General features: G+C 35.8%; 1 protein-coding gene across 4 annotated transcripts; it reads left to right on the top strand.

Annotated features, from left to right (window-relative positions):
- The first annotated feature begins 510 nt into the window (after positions 1–510).
- Positions 511–11135, top strand: LOC147867596 (dynein regulatory complex subunit 2-like). 4 transcript variants are annotated; one of them, XM_087315369.1, is made up of 17 exons: positions 511–572; positions 969–1013; positions 1958–2026; positions 2124–2183; positions 2273–2404; positions 2496–2630; positions 2847–2945; positions 3868–3963; positions 4052–4141; positions 4248–4402; positions 5332–5452; positions 7066–7161; positions 7282–7393; positions 8136–8189; positions 8686–8831; positions 8907–9050; positions 10774–11135. In XM_087315369.1, exons 2-17 carry the CDS (start codon positions 999–1001, stop codon positions 10885–10887), a joined length of 1638 nt encoding a protein of 545 aa, XP_087171495.1. In that variant the 5' UTR covers positions 511–572; positions 969–998; the 3' UTR covers positions 10888–11135. The 4 variants fall into 4 exon arrangements, with proteins under 4 accessions (XP_087171495.1, XP_087171496.1, XP_087171497.1 ...); XM_087315370.1 differs by lacking the exon at positions 8136–8189; XM_087315371.1 differs by lacking the exons at positions 511–572; positions 1958–2026 and having other exon boundaries at positions 976–1013.
- Positions 11136–12973: the final 1838 nt, after the last annotated feature.

The raw sequence follows: 12973 nt of genomic DNA, 5'->3' as shown, positions 1-12973 counted from the left end.
GGTTTCAATTTGCACAATCATGTTCTCTATTTTCCCCGCCCTCGCTCAACATAGAAATAAAATTTCAAAATTCTCTTCCCACACCACAATCTATATATATATATGGGTCAGAGTCGGGCTCCTACCTCAGGTAAGTCGAGCTCCTCGGTCTACTACCTTAGGTGAGTCGGGCTCCTCAGGCTCCTGCTTCAGTTGGGTCAGTCTGCTTGGGCTCCTGCTATAGTTGAGTTGGGCTCCTAGGGCCCTTGCCTTTAGTTGAGTTGGGCTCCTCTGGCTCCCCATAAAGTGAAATTTTGAGCGTGCTCTTTTTTTTATATCCACATCGGACAATGCAAATCGCACGCGAGGGACCTGCACCGTCCGTTCCCTCTTTAATATTTGGTAGTAGTTAGACACGTCGATATATACACACACACACATATGTATGTATGTATATACATATGTATATATATATACATATGTATGTATATATACATATATACATATATACATACATTACATATACATACGTATATAAATAACTGTCTCTGTCTCTGCTACAGCGTTCTCTCCCGAGAAGACGACGTGCAGGTAACGCTCCCTCTCTCTCTCTCTCCTCAAAATATATGAATAAAAAGTAAATTCTTGTAGATATATGGGAGAGGTAAATTCTTTCAGCCCATGGCCTCTCTCATAGGATGATGATGTATGGCATCAGTACAGTCAGTGATTTTCGTGGGGAATTGTGCTCGATCTTGGGCAATTCATCATTTGATGCATGCACCATCTTCTATGTGATCATCTGCATACCAAAAGTGTCTGGAATGAGACAAATAAATAGTTGGGTCAAGAAATATCCTTCTACTTGCCAGCTATCTTAAGAATCTAGAGTCAACATGGCATATCAATGTTGAGGAAGCTCCCATATCCTATGAAGAAAGAGAGAGATTCAGATTGGTTTATTGATTGATTTTTGGTGATTTCAGGGTGTTCTCTAGTTAATCTTTTGGACAGAAGCTATGGCCTCCAAAAAGGTGTGTAATGTCTAAGCTTAAATATATCTGCAGATTTGAGTACTTGCATCAGCATTTATACATGATAAGAAAATACAAAATCTAACATCTGTACTAATCACCAGGATTTAGAGATGAACAAATAAATGATGTAGCTATCTTTGGGCAGAATTCATGAAAATTTAATATACGTTTGGGGCAATAACAATCTTGACATATCAGCGAACTTGGAATTGATTATGCAAAACAATTTATCATTGCATCCTGCCATCTCCTGGTACATGTGAAAGCAGGGAATAGTCCTGAGTTGACCAGCATTTTGCATGGGGAAAAGTAGCTAATAAGTAATCTACAAGAGTTTAAGGCTTAATATCCCTTAATAGCACATAAGCAAGGTAGCAAAATGAGAATTTAGTAGGTTTCAATTGCAAGCCTTTGCAATTGAAAGACAATGTATGGCAGCTCCTCTGGCAACAATTTGGTAGGTTGACATTTCTGAGTAGCAGCTACACATTCTTTTATATCCCAGTGGATCATAAATTCTAGCCAAGAGTGGAGCTTTCCATTGAGAATGATCCTCTCATGATATATAATAAAACTTGCTTCCTAACCCCTGGTTCAATAGTGTTTGAATATTTTTTCTAAAACCTCCTTTGTATTCATTCCATTGAAGATATAAATAGTGTGCAGAATGTTTGCATCAATAGAAACCTACATGTCTTTGTCTTGTAGTGGCAAGTTTGCATTTTCTAGATGTTCCCTAATTTTGAATGATGTTTGATGTTTGATGGAAATATGCACAACAATATAATTAGCTGTATTTTGAGGCAATCATCTGTGCTCTACACAATTTTTATCTATTCTTATCAAGAATATCATTAACTTACAGGACGTTAATGACGTTATGAACAGTTGCATCCATAATGTCTCCATTAATTGATTTACATTATATATTGTAGTCAAAGGAGAAGAAAGATGCCAAGGAGCTTACACCAGAAGAGAAAAAGGCTAAAGCTGATGCCCTTGCTCTTAAGGTAGGAAATATAATAGACAATTAGCATTTTGGATTGTTTTTCATAGCCTGGTTTTGATATCTTTATGTTACTGATGTTCTTGTATTGTTTTTCACAGGCAGAGGAAGCTAGGAAGAAAAAACAAACAGCGAACAGAACTCGCATCCAACAACTCAAGGTCTGATATCGCAGCATTTTATGTCTGGAATAATGAAATTGATGTCAATATCATACTGTGATGTTCACCACTTATATATTGTGTTTCAGGATACAGAAGAGAAGTATAGTAAGGAAAATTTACAAAAAATTCATGACACATGGCGTAAAATTATGCGAGCTGCTAAAACTGCAGAATTGCACAAAGACATAGAGGCGATCTCAGAATGTTATGAGCATGAGGTATTCTGAAGCAGCTGTTGGAGATGTTTTTATGGGCTGTCACAATCTGGATCTGTATTTGATTCTTTGTTTTCCAGTTTTTTCAAATCAGGTAAAACGCAAGGATGGAATTATTGCTAACATGATGGAGCAGTTATCCGAAGCAGAAAAGCAGCGTGAGCTGGCCTTCAGCAAGCATCTTTCTATTCTTGATGGGTTGATGAATACACATCGTACTAGGATGAAGGTGTAAAATGGGGAAAACCTCAGTTCATAAAATAAGAATTTATGCTAATATTTTAGCTCTCGTTTTAAGAAATTGTGTGTGTTTGAGTACGAATGTGTAGAAAATGTAGTTTTTAGAAGCCAGTCACAATCCATTGAGCATGAATATTAGTATATATTTATAACAAGGAAATGAAATAAAAAAATTGTATTTTAATTTTTGAGTGCTTAATATCAGGATATGGAAGAAGAATTCCAAGGTAATTTACAAAGACTGAAGAGTTCTTTTGAGCTGGAAAGACAACAGATCGCCGTAGCTCATGAGAAGCAGAAAAAGGTATTCACCATACCCTGACAATATACTTGGTTTACAGCTAGAGAGAACTGTAACATAAGTAATCAGGTAAATTATATCAGTATCGCTATGTATGATTTTCACTTCTGAAGACCAATGGTCTGGATAAAACAACATCCTGTTTTAGATCTGATGCAAAAGATGAACCATTTCTAACAAATAATGGGTATAAGGTGACTGTATATCACTGAGCCTTAAGGTGGGGGAGATCATAAAATGCATACTCAGCTTAGGTTACTGCGAAAACATGGATGTACTGCTATATACACACGAAATCTTGTCATGCCTGACATTTTTCATGCAGGATTGGATAGCACAGATTTTCATGTATGTTTAGTGTTCTTTCAGGTAAGTTCTCACTTTTTGTGTTTCTAGGTTAGCCAAGGATTCTTACATAACACCATTAGCACAAGCCTTTGAAGTTTATACGGTTATTAACCTTGGAAGATTCTCCCTCTTTTGTTTATAGCTCTCTGATCCTACCTGAGCAGCACTTCAGGCTGCCTAGTGCAGAGGAAAATGTGGAGGAATTTTGTGTTAAAGCCCAAGGCTGTTGGGGATAGTTGATAACATAAATCTTGAGTAGAATTGCAACAGCTGACAACGTACAGTTATATGGATAGATTATTCATGTATAATACTTTTATGTGGATTTTTTAGGTTCTATCGCATTGTAACGATACATTTATAATAGCTCCTTTTCTACATTAAAACTCATGCACCACAAAACCTTAGCATCCCATGCATTTATGGTTGCCATCAGGAAATGTTTGTTCACAGTTTCCACTTTGTAAAAAATCTGGCACTGTATTAATATGAATGAGAAGACCGTTTTAATTGTTCCTATCTAAATCATTGATGCATGTAATAGGAACTGAATAATGAAGTCAACTCATTTTTATAGGAATTGAATGATATGGTTCATGCCATGGAAAATGAATGCAAGGAGGCAGAAAATGATTTGCGTCAAGAATTTGAAGCATCACGGGAAGAGATTAAGGTTGTAAAAATGTTTTACATTTTAACTGACTCCTCAAGGATCCTTATTACGACCAAAACTTAAAGTAAAACTTTCTGGTCAAACTTAGAACAAGAACACCGAAGAGTACAACGTGTTGAAAATTTCCTTAGAGAGATCAATTGAAGGCCTTGAAAACAAAATTGAGGAAACACATCAGGTAACGGAACCAAACAACGGTTATCAGTCAAAATGATGCCTATAAAATTCTCCCTTATACCGGAAATACTTCTCTTGATATGAGCAATATTGAACATATATTTTAGGCTTACTTGGAAAGTACGGACTCCAAGACGCAAGCCTTCAAGCAGATGATGGAGAAGGACAAGATTACTGCTCGGTTAATTGAACAAAGGATGAGAAAACTTCTCCATTTGCATGAGAATATTGCGTATAGAAGAGCAAAAATAGCCACTGACAGGTCTGAATCCATGGTTGAAGCAAATTTATGACAAGAAATATGCATATATTTGTTGTTATTTTTATCATTGTTGACAGTATGCACATGAGTCACCATGATTCACCATTTTTTCCCTTATTATTCTTGATGTTTAACAAGCGTAATGTATCCTTGTTTTTCTGATTGGTGAATGTACATCAAGTCTTCAAATTCCTGTTATGGCAGATACTGACCTCACATTGGACATCTCCCTCTCTTTTAACTAGTTTTTATGCACTCTTGTGTTCTGCTTGTTGAGGTTGCAGCAAACTTTCAAATTGCAATGTATGAAACGGGTTTAGTTTCTGATTAAATTATTCTAACTACTATAAACATTATCTTTAAAGTTTGAGGAAGAAGTGGTACTTGTTTTAGCTTGTTGATATGCATATCAAGAAAAAGAAATCTTCTAGTACCCAATAAGAAAATTTATTCCAAAATACAAATAGAGCCCCCTGTCACACGAAAGGATATCTTGAATTCAAGGAGGTGTGCTCTGATCAAATCGGCTCAAACAACACTGGTAAACTGAGCTTAATCTTTGTCTCGATGGATGAGGTTTTGTAGGATAAGTCCATTGGGAAGTCAACCGACATGGAAAACAAGATGGTGGAGGTAGTGACAAATAGTAGCTTGCTAATGAACTCACAGTTCTGTTGAACGAATGAGGATAACCCTCTATAGCTAGACTAACTTCTGGGAAAAGCATTCAAGCTTGTTTGGATTTGTTTTCATTATTTCATAACATATCCTATCCTTTTCTTCTGATCACATTCTTCAGAAATTTTTTCTGCTTAAATAAAACCATAGTATATGTCATTTTTCTAGATGTTTGTGTCACATGTGATTAAGCAAAATAGAAAAACAAATTCTCATCTTCTATCTCTGACAACTTAAGGGTGATGTCTCAGCCGTGAATGGGATTCTAGAAACAAGGCTATGAAAGAACAGAAAGATGGAATGAATAAACATTATCAAGTTCTCAAAAGAAAAATAGCCAACCTTCGAATTGATGCACACCAGGAACTAAAGGTAATTGTGTCCAACTGGTACAATAATACTGTCATTGTTTTCGCAAAACACAATATGTGATCTAATTATATAGATAAGATAATGGCGCAGCTCCAGCCAAGTGTGATGCTCCTGCTCAAACACATTTGGAATCTCACAAAATTAGTGGGATCATGTGTTTGGATGATAAAAAAGGGAAGGATGAGGAAATATTATACTAAAACACTTCCAAGGACAGTGGATGTGTAACCCAAGAAAAAGCTTGCCTGTTATTTGTGAACTACAGACACATGATCTCAGTTAATCTCTCTTCGTAGAGACTATATCTAAGAACAGGAACTAATAATAGGCAAAGAAAGGACAAAAACCATGGTACAACGAAAAAGTCGCAACCATGTTAATGAGGTTGAAGATTTAGGTGGGGTACCTTGTCATTTGCTGAAAGATTTTCTGCCTGCTTTGGGAGACAGAGTTTGTTTATGTTAGATTGGGAAGTCATCATGGATTATCAGACTTAAAGTTGACAGAGTAAGGGGGAAAGCAGGTCTACTCTATGTATATTTGTCTTCCATCTCATGCCATACTTCTTGCATCTCTAAAGAACACCAAATTTCTACGTGTAGACGACGTGGGTCTTTTGAAGGATTTGTCTTTCAAAAAGTTGTAGCTAATCACCAATTCAAAGGTAAAGTTTTGAACATGTATGTTAACATAAATGTGGATGTCCTTAGGCAATTGCTAGGACTATAAAATCTCTCACAACCGATTTTTCTTTTGCCTATCAACTGGTGGGTAATGATTCTTTTTTATGTATCATACATGTTACTAAAAATTGTTCCTATCCCCATACTTGGTATTTTCGAATCATCTACCTTATGATGGATTTCTATTATTTGTGAATGGGTTAGGTGTAGTGGTTTGCACTTGCACTAGATTTTGCACTCTTGCTCTGCTTCTGACATTTATGAGCTGCTACTCCTTTTCCTGTGTGCTTTGCGCCTGTGATTCTGGCAACCGATGCATTTTGCAGTATATCAATGGGGGAGGTAAAGAAGTTTAGGTAATTGTTAATTTCCTACTATGTGCACACTCAATCGCAAATAATTATTGGATAATTATTGGCTTGTTATGTCCCACTATGTGCACTCTATTCAGAAATTCTGCAATTGCTATTAGTTACCCAAAATTAGGTCTCAATGGCATATGCAGTTTTCATTGTGAAGAATTGTTGGTCTGTACACACATACATTATGATTTTTAAACGAGCTGGTAAATATTTTATTTTCGGATTTGATCTAATAATACAAATAAATACCTGCGCATGTGCCAGAACATGGATCTACTGGGGTCTGACCAATGATGGCATATTTCTTGAAGTAGAGAGAAAGCTGAGAAACATTTCTGCCCCTCAAGCTTTTAAAATCTGATTTTAAATGTCTGAGGACTCACATCCCAGTCATCATAATCTTTCATTTAAAGATCAGAAGGCAATATCTAATTTTGATAGCAAATATATTATTACCCTGAGTGAATAGAGTAGAAAGAGTACCATGCATTGTAGTATTGTTTATTTTCACAATCCAAATATAGCGCCTCATTGGTAACGGAAGAGTTATGTATGTTTGAAATTACAGGCTATTTCAAAACTAAGTGAAGAGATTCAAGCTGACCTACGGAAGAAACTGAATACAGCTGAAAATATTTTGAAGCTAGGAAATGTTAACAGCAAGGTGAAAATGTTCCTAAGCCTAACCAGGTTAAGCTGACAAATTTTATTTAGCATTGAAGTATTTGTATTTGATTCTATAGCTTTACCTATCAATTCTGAGCGTAATTTGTTTTCACTGCAGCTGGAATTGGAGCAAGAAAAAATATTTCCATTTGATCCATTACATCTATCCTCTTTACCTTCAACCCTGGTAAATATAATGAGCTTCAAACCAGATTCACTTGGAGAAAAAGGTGAACAACCCTTCAAACTTCGATGGAACTTCTGAGAACCTTGTTCTGGATTCCAAGGAAAGTGTATGAACGGGTGGAAAATGAAATGTGCAAATGCAACCATAGATTTAATGTTCAATACTTTCAATACTCATAAAACATAACCTTTACTGATCATACGGAAAGTGACTATCACTTCAATTTACACACAAACTTGTAAAAAGTTTGGAACATAGTAAAAATGAATGACTGACCTGCCCTATCGCATTGATAGGGGTCAGCTATCAATGCACATTAATGACATTTTGGATGTTGAGGGTATGCCTGGGATGTGGACGTATCTGGGTTGTTACGTTGCAATAAGATATTAAATGACTTGTACAACATGCTAGGAGACGAGGTTATGAATTAGTAATGTCTGTCAAACAAATAAGCTAGTGTTAAAAGCATCCTTTTTTTTGAGTTTGTGATGCTCCCTATTAAAAGCACATGATTCCTTCAGCCCTTCAAACATTCAAAAAAGTAGGATTTCAGTAAAGTTGGAACTAGCAGGTTAAGTTTCATGGCTGCATCCAAGCTGTGTGGCATGTTCCCCAGAATTACCTTGCTTGTTTGTTTGTGTTTGTGTTTGTGTTTGCGTTTGCATGTGTGTGTGCGTGTGTGTGTGTGTGCACGCTTATGCATTATCTGTTCTGAGGACTTCTTTTTTCACTTTTGCTTCAAATAATACAGTATGCTATCTAAGCAGGTTTCTTGAATATAGGTTCAAAGCAGGAAAATATGAAGGAAGGCGCAAAGCCTGAAAGTCCTGAAGAGGGTAGGTCTCATGTTATTCTGGTGATAGGTTTCCTTTTGCTCTGTTAAAGACAAATTATTCATTAACCCATCAAACATCCAACAGAGTAAGATTTCATCAAAATCCAATCTAGCAAGCAGGTTGAGGTCCATGGCTGTACTAGAGTATGTGGGACATGTACCCCAGAACAAGCTTTTTTTTTGTTTGTTTCTGTGTGCATGCATCTATCTGTATCTTAATATTTCGTTATTCTCTTTTGTAATTGTTTAGGCCATTTTGGCTTCTTAAAAGACGTAAATAATATTTCTTTCTTTCTATCTTTCTTTTGTGGCTCTAAATAAGTCGGTGTGCTATTGAAGCAGTTTTCTTAAGGTTCAAGAGAGGAAAATATTTATCTGTCAAATAGGTCAGCATGCTATCTAAACAGGTTTCTTGGATGTTAGGTTCAAAGTGGAAACAAAATATTGGTCTATAAAATAAGGCAGTATGCTATCTGAACAGGTTTCTTGTATATTAGGTTCAAAGGAAGAAGATATGAAGGAAAGCTTAAAGCATGAAAATCCTGAAGCGGGTAAGCCTCAAGTTATCCTTGTGACAGATGAGACAGGAAAGGAAGTGGAAGAGTTTGAGTACCTGTCCAGGTTTCATAACAAATTCAATAAGGTACGCTAGCACCTGGTATTAATAGTAAAGCAAACTTTTCCAGAAAGCTTATATTCTCTTTCATTATCATTGTAGGTACTGCTGGATAAAATGGCTCTAGATACCCAAAAGAAATCCCTTACCTCAGAAGTTGAAAATTTGAAATTTTCACTCAAACAGATTCTGGAAGGGCTCAATGGATGTGATGACCAAATGACTAGGAAGCTTAAAGTCCTTCTGGTTAGTCTTTCTCTCACACACAGAGGCCATTTTTGGTCTCTAGTAGACGTTAATATAGTATTCTTTCTTCTTTCTCTCTGTGCGTGCAGTTTCCTTCAACATGGGAATATTTCTATATGAGAGTTTGCCAAGCTCATGGACTTTTTTTATATTTCTTTCTTGAAGATCAATAATAAGGCACTGACATATTGCATCATCTGTCTTATAAACCTAAGAAATTACGTTTGAGATTTTCAATATCCTTAATTTGTTTAAATATGCTGCTTTAGTTGGTCTACACTGAGTTCTTTGAAGAGTAGTATCCAATGAACTGCATATTTTTGTAGAAAAAATTGACATACAAGATCATTTAGAGTTTAATTTTTGAGATGCTATTTTATCTGTAGAGTAAGTTAATTTTAACCCATTACAGCCAACTTTCTCAGCCAACTTGCTTATGTACAGCTCTAAGAAACCAGGCACCAAGCTATGGTGGCTCAATACATTTGTCAAAGCTACTTTCCTGTATGGAGCAGATAAATGAAGATTGGAAAAACATAGAAGGGCCACTACGTACAATGATTGACCACATGATAAGGAACAAAAACATCAGTGCACAGTACCATAAAAGCTAGTCAGATAGGCACTGATGTTCAGAGTATTTCCAATGGTCACATAGGCACTTTAAGCTGTGACTTAACCAATTCTGGGATTTATCTAGGTACAAAGAAGGCCAATTAAAAGATCCTCTTTTTATGTGCAGTCTCATGTGGTTCCATTATTTAACCAAATATATGGAGACACATGTCACATGCATTTCCCACAATGATAAGGCACCAGTGTCATTCTCATCAGCTGATGATGGATACTGAATAATGGGCACATATAGCTTTAGAGAACCACATTTATCAAATTTGAGGGAGAATTATGTGTCATTGTTTGTCTCTTTTGAGGTCAGGGGACGACATTAATCTCTTTAAAAAAATATTTGGACATTTGTGTGAAGTGATGGAGTCGTGACAGCTGGATCCATTCCGCCTTGTGAGCATTGCCATTGGTAACACCAGCCTGAACCACAACCTGTTTTGCACAGCTTCATAAGACCAAAGCCATCGTTGCAAAGCATCTGAAACACTCCACCAATATTTCCATTTAAGTTACCCTATGATGGATACTTTCAGAAGGCAGAAACATTATGCTCCAATGATCAGGCACCAAATGCATTTCTGGTTACTCATTTTCTGTTTCAAGCCATTTAGTTTTAAGAAGCTAGAGTAGAGAGAATTTTCTTTTACTAGGGGGACTAGGTTTACATTAGAAATTATAAAAAAATTCAGGTGTTATAAGCCATTGTAATCTTAGAGGCATTCGTATATTTGTCATAAACCAGCAGACATTAGAAGGCAGAAGTCTAATCTTGTTTGAGCCCACATTGCTCCTGGACACAGTAATATGATTGTGCGATAAGTTATAGCTAGCTAGTATAGTAGATTAGGCAGTTGGTGTAATCATTGTTTACTTTCGTCCTATGGGATATGAGCATGAAAAATCTAAACATATATTAAAGAGCTGAGATTGCACACTTCTTTTGTCGTGGTTTAAAACTTATTGAAGTATGGTATGATTGGAAATAACTTCAAATTCTTTGCAAGTGTATTAATCAATTCATAAAACCATTCCTCAGTACTAGAATCCTTGTTTTGTGAATGGTTTTCTTCTTAACCTTGTTTTTAATTGTGTACAGAATCAAGATCAATCAGTGCAGAATGTGAAGCCAGGTATAATTGATGACATTATACGAATGATGAGGAGATCAATCCTCAATGACACTTCAAAGCCCCAAACACTGCTAGTTTAGTCATAAACATTTTTCTTTTCCATTTGTAATAATGACTAGTTTTATTGATTGCAAACAGAGGTGTTTTAACATAACAATTGATGGATCTATGATACGAAGGTTATGATTCTTCATTGTGATCTTGCATAAATGTTTCATGCATATCTAAATAATACATAATAATTTCTTTCGACCTTATATTTGGATAACTCTAGATTTGTCATAGCTTTGTAGCAAGAATATATTAGAAATATAATCTTGTAAGTCTCTATTGGCGTAATTGGTGAAACCAATAAGCTAGAGTGGCCTTATCTTTATTTTGGGTCTTCCTATATTAATTTATATTGTTATTTAAATCTCCTGATGTGTCGTTGAATGATTATGTGAAACGTTTATTGATAATGGTGTTAGAGTGTTTCAGTTACATGTTAGATAAATGTATATTGCATGTGTTGCATCACTTATATCCACAGGCAAATGATACAATGTTGGAATGCTATTATTAGTACCATCTGCACTTGTATTCTAGTTCATGTGCCAGGAATCCAATGACTTCCTACATCTAAACAACAATGTTATGAACCTGACTTTTTCATGATGATTGATAAAATCTTCTCCTCTGTGTTTGCATGTAGCATTCTTGAATATAATACCACTACCATTTATAATGTAATCCTTTCCATAAGTTAACAAACTCTTTTGTCGATTAAATAGATTTGACTTAATACATCTAAACAGCAATGTTCTGAACATAACAATTTTTTCATGATGCTTGACAAAACCCTGTTCTTCGGTTCAAAAAATGACTTCCAAAAACCCGCATGGATCTTTATACACATCTTCCACACTATTCCTACCTACCATTGCATTTAGCCATTGCGCTGCCCAATTTGCCAAATGATTTTTGCCTATAAAAACGCAAATAATGCCTCTCTCATGAAACATTGAAAATGCCTTCAAATTTTCCCTTTGTGGCATCTCCACCTCTACATTCTCCACCATATCTATATTATTCGGTAAAATTTTATGGAGTGCTTCATTAGCAATTGCATGCATTACTTCCCAACATTGATCATTCCTCTCCACCGCACCTTCTCCCATAACATGTGTGTATGATGGTTTTGACATCATATCTATATCCACCTCATGCATATTATTAATGCCAATCTTTTGCTTCTTCAGAATAGCATCATCTTCTCATTCTCCTCTTTGTCGTTGTATTTGTCTCTCATTTATACATTCATCCATCCCTTCCATAGATATTATGCCCCAATTTTAAGGAAAAAGATAATAATAGGAAGATTATTAACCTAGAATACACAAGATAGACATTCAAACTTTTTGTAGAAAAAGAATGTTGGTACAACACTTGCCTAGTTATGTTGATGTAACCAATTTGTTGTAATTTCTTCTTCTTTGGCTTCTTCTTTATTCTACCTCTCACGCTCTCCTAAACATACTTCTCTCTCTCTCTCTCTCTCTCTCTCTCTCTCTCTCTCTCTCTCTCTCTCTCTTAGAACTTGCAATCCCTCTCATTCTACCTATATCCTAGCCTCTGTTATCTCTCAGAACGTGAGATCTCTTAATCTATCTCTATTTCAACCTCTCTCTCTCTCTCTCTCCAACTCTATATGCTTGCAATTTCCCGAATCTATGAGAAGGTTATATGTTGTGTGTATAATGGCAAATGAAACTTCAACTTTTTTTCAATAGCACTATTGGTGTTAAGTAAGGATACCCACCTCTCACTAACTCTATTTGGTTTATGCATTAATGAATTAAATCAAATGTTTTCCAAGGTTGTAAAGGAAGAAGGCGTTGAAGAGGGAGCCATTGGGAATGTGGTCATCATGCTTTTGTTGTACGTGGATGATGTGGTGCTTTTTGCAAATACATTTGGAGATGCATTAAAGCTTTTAAGGGTATTTGAAGAATTTGCATGCATACTAAGTGTCAACAGTTCTAAAGCAAAGATTATGCCTATGAAGAGTCCAAAAAAAAAAGATAAGCCATGCATTATGTACCATAATTATACATTGTGAAAAGCTCCAATTATGGTGGCCTTAAAAATCCTTCAAACCATAGATGGAACAAATATGTTACCCAC

Source organism: Azolla caroliniana, unplaced genomic scaffold (assembly GCF_043228905.1).
Source record: "Azolla caroliniana isolate FFs.n. ecotype wild unplaced genomic scaffold, voAzoCaro1.0.p SCAF_2, whole genome shotgun sequence".
Classification (NCBI taxonomy): Eukaryota; Viridiplantae; Streptophyta; class Polypodiopsida; order Salviniales; family Salviniaceae; genus Azolla; species Azolla caroliniana.
Note: the sequence above shows the minus strand (reverse complement) of the source record. Positions and strands in the feature narration are given on the sequence as shown.

Coding starts and splice junctions, on each gene's coding strand:
- LOC147867596 (XM_087315369.1), top strand. Junction 2,184..2,272: donor CTCGCATCCAACAACTCAAG/GTCTGATATCGC, acceptor ATTGTGTTTCAG/GATACAGAAGAGAAGTATAG. Junction 4,142..4,247: donor AAATTGAGGAAACACATCAG/GTAACGGAACCA, acceptor CATATATTTTAG/GCTTACTTGGAAAGTACGGA.